Source organism: Phoenix dactylifera, chromosome 8 (assembly GCF_051530095.1).
Source record: "Phoenix dactylifera cultivar Ajwa chromosome 8, Ajwa_hap1_PhDact_Kaust_v1.1, whole genome shotgun sequence".
In the NCBI taxonomy this organism is placed as follows: Eukaryota; Viridiplantae; Streptophyta; class Magnoliopsida; order Arecales; family Arecaceae; genus Phoenix; species Phoenix dactylifera.
The window spans coordinates 22,124,995-22,136,024 of record NC_143197.1 but is presented as its reverse complement, the minus strand read 5'-3'; the positions used below and the strand labels follow the sequence as shown (position 1 = coordinate 22,136,024).

General features: G+C 41.7%; 1 protein-coding gene across 1 annotated transcript; it reads left to right on the top strand.

Moving 5' to 3' along the window:
* The first annotated feature begins 643 nt into the window (after positions 1-643).
* On the top strand, positions 644-9,079 carry LOC103699260 (Pentatricopeptide repeat (PPR-like) superfamily protein). Its single transcript, XM_088703092.1, has 4 exons — positions 644-2,651; positions 2,970-3,314; positions 3,885-4,036; positions 6,297-9,079. The coding sequence occupies exons 1-2, from the start codon at positions 673-675 to the stop codon at positions 3,034-3,036; spliced, it is 2,046 nt and encodes a 681-aa protein (XP_088559218.1). The 5' UTR covers positions 644-672; the 3' UTR covers positions 3,037-3,314; positions 3,885-4,036; positions 6,297-9,079.
* The last annotated feature ends 1,951 nt before the right edge of the window (positions 9,080-11,030 follow it).

Below are 11,030 nucleotides of genomic sequence, written 5' to 3'. Positions count from 1 at the left end.
CTACATCAATTGCTCATGCATTTTTTCAAACTCCAGTGCTTTTCACTAGAAAAAACAAGTATATGAACACTAGCATATAAGTCAGTCAGTTTCAAAACAAGTATGAATCAAAAGAATAAAATTCAAGAAACCAATGTTTGATAGCAATTGTTATGACGGAATACCCAACCTGGTCACGAGTGGAATAACTCTGGTTTTCCTTTGTTATATTCCCAAATGCAAGATATGACACCAATTTGTATTAGGATAAACATTTTAGTGGACATCAAATAATCCTATAAAAACTTACAATCTTTAAATTCTCATGAGCGCACAATATGATAAAAATAACAATAAAATTATAATAGAAATAAATAAATCATATATATACATTAAGACTTACATACTTCACTCGAATCCAAGGTCTACTCTAAATTTGAAGGTGGGAGTACATATAAAGGGCAAAATAACAACAACAACAAAAATAAAGAATTATTATTATAATAATATAATTTATATTTATATTTATTATTATTGTTATTATTATATTTATAATAATAATAATAGTAATTATTATTATTATGATGATGATGATGATGATGATGGTGATGATAAAGACAGTGGCTAATCTAACTGGACACACAAGAAATATATAGAGAAGCAAGGTTCGCCGCCTCACCAGTTCCTCTCGCGATGCGAAGGACGCTGAAGCGATCCCCTTCATCCCTTCGACTCGCCCGCTTGTCCTCCTCCCTCCTCCGAATCCAAACAATTTCTACCCACCCGTCCTCCCATGGCGGCGGCGGCGGCGGCGGAACGCCAAGCCCTTCTCCTCTTCCGGCCTCCGTTCGCCGCCTGTCCGCTGCCCCCTCCCCCCTTCCCCCTCCCGAGTGGATCGACCCTTACCTTGACGTATCCGACCTCGCCCGCCGCCGCCCCGACGACACCCCGCTTCCCCCCTCTCCCTGGCTCGCACGCGTCGTCTCCCTTGTCCTCGACCCGCCTCCCCCCTCACTCGAGCCCTCCCTCGACGCCTTCTGCCGCCGCTTCCTCCTCCGCCTCCCTCCCGCCTTCGTCTCTGCCGTCCTCCGCCACCCTGACCTCCGCCGCCACCCCGCCGCGTCCCTCCGCTTCTTCCGCTGGGCCGCCCGTCAGAAGAACTATCCCGGCCACAATCTCGACTCCTACATCTCCCTCATCGACGCCCTCTCCTCCTTGACCCCCGCCGAATCCCACGAAATACGGGAGCTGGTGGCCGAGATCCGGGACCGGGCGGAGCTTCGCTTCACCCCGCCCGCCGCCGCCTCCCTTATCCGCACCCTCGGGTCGCTCGGCATGGTGGAGGAGCTGCTCTGGGTTTGGCGCCGTATGAAGGAGGGCGGTGTCGAGCCATCCCTGGTGAGCTACAACTGTTTGATGGATGGCCTCGTGAACGCCGCCTTCGTGGATTCCGCCGAGAAAGTGTTCGAGGCCATGGAGACCCAAGGAGACGTCCGTCCCGATGCTGTCTCCTATAACACTCTGATCAAAGGGTACGGCAAGGTGGGAAAGACACAAAAGGCGGTCCAGAAGTTCGAAGAAATGCAACAAAGGAAAGATCTTGCGCCGGATAAGATCACGTATCTCACTCTGATCCAGTGCCACTATTCCGAGGGTCGGTTCTATGAATGCTTGGCCCTCTATCACGAGATGGAAGAGAGGGGATTGGAGATCCCTCCTCATGCTTACAGCTTGGTGATCGGTGGACTTTGCAAGGACGGGAAGTCCTTTGAGGGATTGGCCGTATTGGAAAGCATGGTTCGAAGAGGCTGCAGGGGCAATGTGGCTATCTATACTGCACTCATCGATTCATTTGCCAAGAATGGTAATGAGGGCCAGGCAATGGTGATCTTTGATAGGATGAAAAATGATGGATTTACACCAGATGAAGTCACTTATGGAGTGGTTGTCAATTGCCTGTGCAAGGCTGGGAAGCTGGAGAAGGCAATGGAGTGGTTTAACTTTTGTAAAGAGAGTGCTGTGCCAGTGAATGCCATATTCTATTCTAGTCTTATTGATGGGTTTGGGAAAGCTGGGATGGTTGATGAAGCCAAGAAGCTCTTCAGTGAGATGGTGGAGAAGGGGCTTGTTCGTGACTCATACTGCTACAATGCCCTTATAGATGCATTTGGTAAATCAGGGAGGATTGATGAAGCTTGTGCATTATTTAACAAAATGGAGAAAGAGGGCTGTGATCAAACAGTTTACACTTACACCATAGTCATTGATGCATTGTTCAGAAAGCATAAAAATGAGGAGGCGATAAAGCTGTGGAACACAATGATTGATAAGGGTATCACTCCAACTGATGCAGCTTTTAGGGCCTTTTCGACAGGACTTTGTCTCTCAGGGAAGTTTGCATTGGCTTGCAAAGTACTGGATGAATTAGCCCCAGTGGGAGTAATTCCGGAGACGGCACATGAAGATATGATTAATGTGTTGTGTAAGGCTGGCCGGTTCAGGCATGCTTGCAAGCTGGCTGATGGAATTGTGGATAGAGGCCGTGAGATTCCAGGGAGAGTTCGAACAATTATGATCAACGCTCTGAGGAAGGCAGGGAATGCTGATTTGGCTCTCAAGCTGGTGCACAGTAAGATTGGCATAGGCTATGACAGATTTGGTAGCATCAAAAGGCGAGTAAAGTTCCAAACTCTGTTGGATCCATAGGGTTGAGTATTCCTGATAGGCACTAGCTGCTTGCAAGATTGAGTCCGTTAATTAAGTTATTCTGTTGGTTCTCTTTCCAATTTGAAGCACTTGCTTGATGGTATATGTCTGTATGGTTGCAAGTATGCAGTCACTGGTTCTGTGGTTCATTCTCTGCTGCAGATGTTCTTGAACTAATTTACCATGGGCCTCGATGAGATGTTATTGGAGTGTCACATCATCTTTCTGGTCTGGCATTATGACTAGATTAATGATCACTTTCCTTTTTTACTATCTGTACTCAGGAGGCTCTGCCATTCCAAGAAGTGGGAATTGCATGAAAAAAACAAAAGAAAACCCGAAAGCCTGTAAGAGGGAGTCCACAGGACATGAATTAAGTCCTAGCAAGTGCATTGTTTCCACCTCCAAAGCAACCCTGCTCTGTACTTGAAAACTAGCCAGTCCATGGGTAGCCCCAAAAACTGGAAAAACATGAAATAGAAGAAGGTATTGACAGATCAATTCCAGTGCAAGAATGAGAAGCTACAGAAGATCTCAAGGGGATTGAGCCCCAGTGAGCAATGAGGGATCATAAAGTTGATGGAGATGTTAGCAGGCATGTAGCAACATTTTGTTAAGGCAGGATCTTGGTATGTATATCATTCAGGCCTTGATTTCTTTTGCCTAAGTAGGTTATCAAGATTTATATCTTTATGTCCATATGCACACTTTAGCTTGAGCATTAAAGCTTATAATGTCTGACACTTTCTATTATTTTGTGATTAACACCATCAGATGGGTAAAAGCAGGATTGTCTGCAGGAAAACCATGATATCGATTGCTTATTCCTACCAATGACCAAATATGTTCACATGAAAATTTCTAATAATTGATCACAAGCTTGCAGCTGAACAAAGTTACCCTGCAAATGCTTTAATTCTAGATCCTGTTAGAATCTGAGATCTGTCAAGCTGGATACTGTCCTTAGACTCCTTACTATTATAAGAGGTCACTTGTTTCAATGCTTTTTCTTCACTATGACTGTCCTAATCTATACACGCTGGTCCTTGACGTACCTTAGGGATCATGTCAAGCAAATATTTCTCTTCTGTTTCTGTTTGTTCATGTTCAAGCCTTTTCTACTTTAATGTTTTCTACCTCTCTGACTATATAAACAATAATCAGTATCAAGTATCAATTATAGTTTTGTTAAATGACAGAAGGAGAAGTTCTGAACTTGCTGAAGATACTGTTATGGTCTCAAAACCAACATGACAAGTAGGCTGCTGATCCGTGCATCACAACTTATCTATTGCAATGCTTGAATACCTAGCCATTCGAACCTACAGAAGTTTTCTATGTTGGCAAGCAGGTAAGTTTCTCTAGTATTATATGTGTCAGGATAATACATTAGAGGATTGAAGCATCATGTGAATAGCTTTGTATAGGCTATTTTTAGTTGCTTATTTGAATTTAAATTCTAAATAACTTAATGGTGTAGGTTTTTAGTAAATTAGCCTTTTCATGGCACATAGTGATATCAATATGAATCTTGCTTTTCCCTCTTAATTTGTGGAAATCTTGAGTTTAGTTTCTGGATGCTAAGTTTATGGATTGCATCAAGGTCTGTTGAACCGGCTCGTTTCACACCAGTACGGGGTGTTCTTCATGGGAGACAGCGCGTAGCTAAAGTCACACGCTAAGTGCCACGCGCTGTGGCACTTTCAGTACGGTACCGGTTAGGCTTGGTTCGGTACCGGTACCATACCGGTACCGGACTGCACCGGTACGTCGGTACGGCTAACCTTGGATTGCATGGTCTTGTGTATTGTAATATCTATCTGTTACTAATTAATTTGTGTGAAGATGTTTGATCGCTTGTTGATTGTTTTAGTTTTGTGTCAATGTCCTTTGTTCAAACTGAAAGAAGAAAAATCATTTGATTTGGGAAATACCTATTTGATTTTTTTTTTTGAGTCCGGTTGTGAAGTCTGAATAGTAAATAGTAGGTATGATTTAACTAACAGATGCAGGAGTGTAGTTCATTCTATTATCATTATATAGTACAAAAATTTTATTTGCTAGACAATGGGTAATTCATGCTCTAGCAAGTCCTCTACAATCAGCTACATCACTTAAGATTAGAAAATTAGGAAGTGACTGGGGTACTGTTACTGATGCAAAACAATGTGCCTATCACATTTGAATATGTAGAAATCAATGCCAAGAACACATTTTGCTTGATGTAAAGGAAGTAAACAACTCTGTATACAAGTCTAGATGATATGAAGCCAATTAATCTTTCTTTCGTGACTGAGATGCTAGCTTCTATTTGTAGTTTGCCAGAACAAGTTCTTCAGATAGAAGATAAGAAACGAAAACCTTTAATTCTCAAGATGGTAATTCAACTATTGCATAGTTTTGTTTTAATATATGATTCACTAGAATGGAGCAAGCACATGTTTTTCTTTTGGTAACGAGCAAGTACATGTTTTGAACCTAAATATACTAGCTGAAAAAGCATGCATGCATGCATGCATTCATGTATGTATTCGTGTATGTATGTATGCATGCATGCATGCATGTGTTCATATGTGCATGTATGTGTTTATAGATGTGTGTTCATATGCGCATGTATGTGTTTATGGATGTATCCATGTACATACATATTGGGGGGCAGGTGCGCAGGTGGGGGAGGAAGGAAAGAGGAGGAGAAGATGAGGGAAGAGAAGGGAAGTGGCTGCTCTAAGAGAGTGCAAGACGAGAGAGAGGGCAGCATAAGAGAAGAGGAGATGGCAAGAGGCGGGGGGGGGGGGGGGGGGGGGGGAAGGGAGGGAGGGAGGGAGGGAGAGAGAGAGAGAATGGGTGGGCTAGGCAGATGTGATCTTTTCTTCTTTGTTTTCGCTATTGTTTCCTCAGTTGCTGCAGTTCAAGCTGACGGAAGAGAAACTGCCTTTTGGGCCTTAAAATGCTCTTCAGAAATGTTCCTTTTGAGCCTCTGTCATGGAGCTGATCTGATGGCAAAGACAAGAATCTCTAAATGCTCTACAGAGTGAAAGGAAAAAGTTGTGCATGTTCAGCTAGGCAAAAGATATGCAACTTGCTTAATTATAAGAGAGTAAATACCAGTACAGGGAACAACATTTAGGTTTCCTACAGACTAAAGTGATGAGCATAAGGAAATTATAAGGTGGAAGGTACCAAGTTGACAACCACTTAGATGATGGAAGAACGAAGAATAGGAAGAAAAAAGAGGAAGAGAAAATAGAAGAACTATGTCAAATGCCAATTTTTCCTTGGAACATAATCACATTCTGAATTTCCATGTAATCCATGTTCCTGAGTTTTCTTGCTGAGGACTACATTTGCTACTCTTAAATTAGAGCATCCATCATCAAAGTTGAGGACATTACCCAACGGATCGTACTGAAACTTGACCGCCCTTTGTTTGCTTCCTTTCCTTATGGCTCTCTTAATTTTTTGCTCTAATCCTCCAGAGAAGGCTTCTGTGATGCTTCCTACTGTAGTTATTTACACATACCACCTTCCCTGCCCGTATCATCTCTGCTGCTTTGGTTTTTTTTTATGTATGTTTGCTTAAAAATTGGGCAAAAAATTGGAATATGTGACAGAAAACCTCCCATTACACCTGAGACAGAGGACAAGAGAAGCCCTTCACCATCTTGCAGCCTTTGGATGTCTATGAACCACCATTTCTGAATCTTGATGTTATCCCAGGGTTGTGAAAGGTTACTGCTGACTGGAGTTGCTACTTTCTTCGAGTTGGATGCATTTTTCTGCTTCTCTACTTATCTACCAGTTCAAGAGAGTCCAAAGAAGCTTGCAGGTTTGGAGGCTTGACGGTCGAAAACACTAGCAACATCTCATTTTCTCCGCTAGCTTCCTAGTTAGTTCTTTGACGTGACCATGTTAGTCACAGCCAGAAGATACAACTCTACAGATTATCACCTGCTCCTGCAGTTCACTTGACTTTCAGTTGCCTTAGAAATTGAGTGATGCAGGAGTCAAAAATAAAATAACATCAATCTTTAGCAAGTTCATCATGGTGCTTACCGGAGTGGCTGAGAAACACAGGTTCCATGGTTCAAGTCCATCTTCTAATGGTGGAGGATTCGAGAGACTGGTACATCGCTCTCTCAGATACTTGGGACCTTTGCAACAGCTTTGGGTAGCTCACAGGAATGTAAGTTCGCCCGCAATTCGTGAGCCTTTGAGCAGCTTTAACTAGTCTGAGGTCCAGAGACAATAAACTTGCCATTTTCTGGCATATGTTCTTAGGTTGTGACAACTGAAAATAAAATACTGCATTTCAAGAGGTGTGCATTGTCATTTCACAAGATATTGGGGATCTTTTTCGGTTCTTTCTAGTTTAGTCTTTGTGAAGGCTGCATTTCAATAGTGTTTTTGTGCTTTTAAGAAGCTTTGCTGCTGCCATAGCATACGGGAAAGGAGAAAACCTCTCAGAGAACCATGAACTGGGTGATGATAGTGGGATTCTTTTGTATGATGGATCAAATCATCATGGCTGTCCTGTCCTCCATCCATGGGCCACTTTTCATCAATCAGTAGCTGGAGAAAGAGGAAATTATAGTCTTTGTATACAGATTCTGCATGCCTTCCTCTCCTGTAGTGGGAGAGACTGGGATCACCTGGCCATGCGCTATGCTGTCTCAAACTGCTCCACTTGTTTGAACTTGCTCGGATTATGTGGGCTAGATGCCCTAGGCTCAGCCTTGTTATCTGAGACTGATGGCCTCTGGCTCCTCCACCTGTGTCACATGGTTTTCATAAAAGCCGTTTGCATGATGATCTGATGATTGTACTGATGAGATCATGATGATAATTCAGGTGATCTATCCTGTCAGGTTGTTCGATCGATGATTGTTTGACCTTTCTAGCCCATGAACAGGACAGATGGTGATGGGTCTTTACTCACTTTGACCTGAAGCTTTTGTGCTCAATTACTAGATGGAATGATATCCAAGGTTTCAATATAGATGTACTCCCACATACTGGGCTCTTCCAAAATTATTATTGGCTACTATAACAGTAACGACTGCTGTTATTTATACGGTCAACAATTGACCAACTCGCTTTAGAATATGATTATGGGCCATGTTATTGAACTAAGTAACTATTATAATGAGAAATAAGTTATGGTAATAAAGGCATGATTTGCTGAAGCCGCTATGTGTACAAGCAGGTTTTTTTAACTGTTTACGGAATTTTAAAAAAATAATTTTCTGGTCTTGTATTGATATTTGAGTTTAAAATAGTTGTTTCTTTTTGGCATATTTGAATTTTCTTTTTCCACGTGTCCCATTGGTCATCAGGGGTGGCAATCGGGTCGGGTCGGATCATAAACGGGTCGGGTCACATGCAGGTCGGGTCAGAAAATCATAAATCTGAACCCGATCTGTTTATTAAACAGGTCAGAAATTACAACCTGAACCTGACCTGTTTATTAAATAGGTAACCCGATCCGATCCGTTTAACCTGTTTAATAAACAGGTAACCTGTTTATCCAACTTGACCCGACCTGTTTAACCTGTTTGCCCAACCTGATCCGTTTAACCTGTTTAGACCTGTTTAATCTGCCCAACCCGACCTGTTTAACCTGCCCAACCCGATCTGTTTAGACCTGTTTAGACCCGTTTAACCTGTTTAGACCTGTTTAGATCCGTTTGACCCGTTTAACCTGTTTAGACCTGTTTAACCTGCCAACGGGTTAAATGGGTTAGACATCTAAAATCCGTATTCGACCCAATTAATAAACAGGTTAAACGGGTCGACCTGTTTACGACCCGAACCTGTTTAGGCCAAACCCAAACCTGTTTATGGCGGGTCGAACACGGGTCGGATTGGCGAATCGGGTCATATTTTGCCATCCCTACTCATCTATCATTATAAGCTCATTCCTAGCTGATCCTGGGAGTATGTCAAAAGTGTTTTCAATTTCGCATAAAAGTCTAATCAGCTAATTTACATATCTTCGAGTATCAGAACATGTATTAGAGGCTTCTACCTTGAAACAGAATCCATGTTGATCCTTGCAACGAGCACTCCATGATATTATTTCTTCTAGGTGAGCGAGAATTCGAATCATAAGTAAGACACCTGAAAGCCTTGAAAGCGTGATGGTATCGAAAGCCGTTGGCGTAGGCGTGGCATTTCGATTCCGAAAGCAAGTAGGAATCGAACTGGAAAAGACCGTTAGCGCAGGTGATTTTTTGAAACCAAGCAGGAATCTAACTGAAAAAGACCGTTAGCACAGGCAATTGTCCGAAACCAAGCAGGAATCGAAAAGTTTCCTCTAATTTCTGACCTGATCGGAACAGTCTAAAAAACTATAAATAAAACCCTACTTCATGCTTTCACCCATACGTCTTCAAGCTCTCTTTCGCTATAATCTCTCTCTTTATTTCTCTCTCCGAGCCAACCATGGATCTATGGTTGAACCTTGTCCGCGGCAATGCATCGTTGCAGTTTAGGGCCTTCTTCAAAGCAGGAGGCCACCGCACAGCAGAGCCCATGGTGAAAGTCAAGCTCCAAGTTTCGAGGTCCTGCATCCCCCTGCAGCCGAGCTGCATCGTCTAGGTCTACGTTCTTGGCTTCCTCCTCCCCCTCTCCGACCTCTTGCCCCACCGGTGCCATTAGCTCCAAGTCGAGTGCATGCTCTCGCACGTCGGCCATCCCCATCGCGGCGACATCCACTTCTAGACGGTCCTGACATCCTGCTACGCCTTTTATGTCGCAAATGTCACTCTTCGTCAAGGCTGTAGCGGGTTCTTGATTGTCGTCGACCTTAATATCTCGTTCTCTGAGCCAATGATCCACGAAAGGTTGTGGCGCTCTTTCGAGGAGGCGGCGGGTACCGGAAGGGCATTTGGTGCCGCGCCGATGTCCGAGTCTTTGATCGAGGCTTTGGAGACGTAGAGGTATCAAGGGGACGGAAAGGATGGGTCAGCTTGTGCTGTTTGCTTGGAGGATTTCAAGGCCGGACACAAGCTGACCGTAATGCCGTGTCACCATGAGTTTCACCGGTCTTGCGTGACCAAGTGGCTGGAACGAAGCAACATCTGCCTGCAATGTCGTTATGCGTTGCCGACGGTTTTTGGAGAATGTGTGATAACATAGGTTTTGATGCTCCAATGATGATTTGGTGCATGGATGGTGGTGTGCATTTGGGGTGTATATATATATACATACATATATCTATATACATATATACATACATATATCTATATACATATATACATACATATATATACATACATATATCTATATACATATATACATACATATATCTATATACATATATACATACATATATATACATATATATATATACATATATATATACATATATATATATACATATATATATACATATATACATATATACATATATACATATATACATATATACATATATACATATATATATATATACATATATATATATATATATATATATATATATATATATACATATATATATATATATATATATATACACACATATATATACATATATATACATATACATATATATACATATATATACATATACATATATATACATATAGATATATATACATATATATATATATATATATATATATATATATACATATATATATATATACATATATATATATATATACATATATATCCCCTAATCTTTGACCTCCATGTCTTTCTAAACCCAAATAATTGACCAAACTGGTACCCGCCAACAATAAGATGAGGCTGCTCTCTGTTGTATTGTCCGGATTAAAGGATCTAAGAGCTCCCTCCCCTCAATATAGTAGCATAATACTACCTGCACCATAGAAGTTAGCGTTTGGCCATTCTTTAGCATTCCATAGAAACCGAAATTCCCCCTTGGTTACCCTTCTATCTTTGTCCGGGCAACAGAAAACATCCTGATGCGGATCACTTGCATCCTATCTTGCACCATAATTGGCTTGGGATGATGCAAAAACAAGATAGTTCATCAAAAAAGATGTTGGAAAATCTTAGACTGAATAACAAATTACATAACAAGACAAAAAAAAGGCAATTTCACTAATTATGCAACGACTCAACATTAAGAGAAGCAAACCATCATGCACTTTATCTGGCCTTGCAATTTCTTTTCTTTTCTTTTTTTCTTTTTGAGTTGGAAGCATGGGCATAGCCCCGCAAGTAAATGAAAATGAAAATGCAAGAGGAATTACAAGTAAGAAACAACAAAAAAACGATAGCCAAAGGCATCTACGGTAACGAAATACTGGAGATACCCTCCATGCAACTTTTATCAAAAAATGCAGCGACCTTCACATGATTAATTAGATTATATA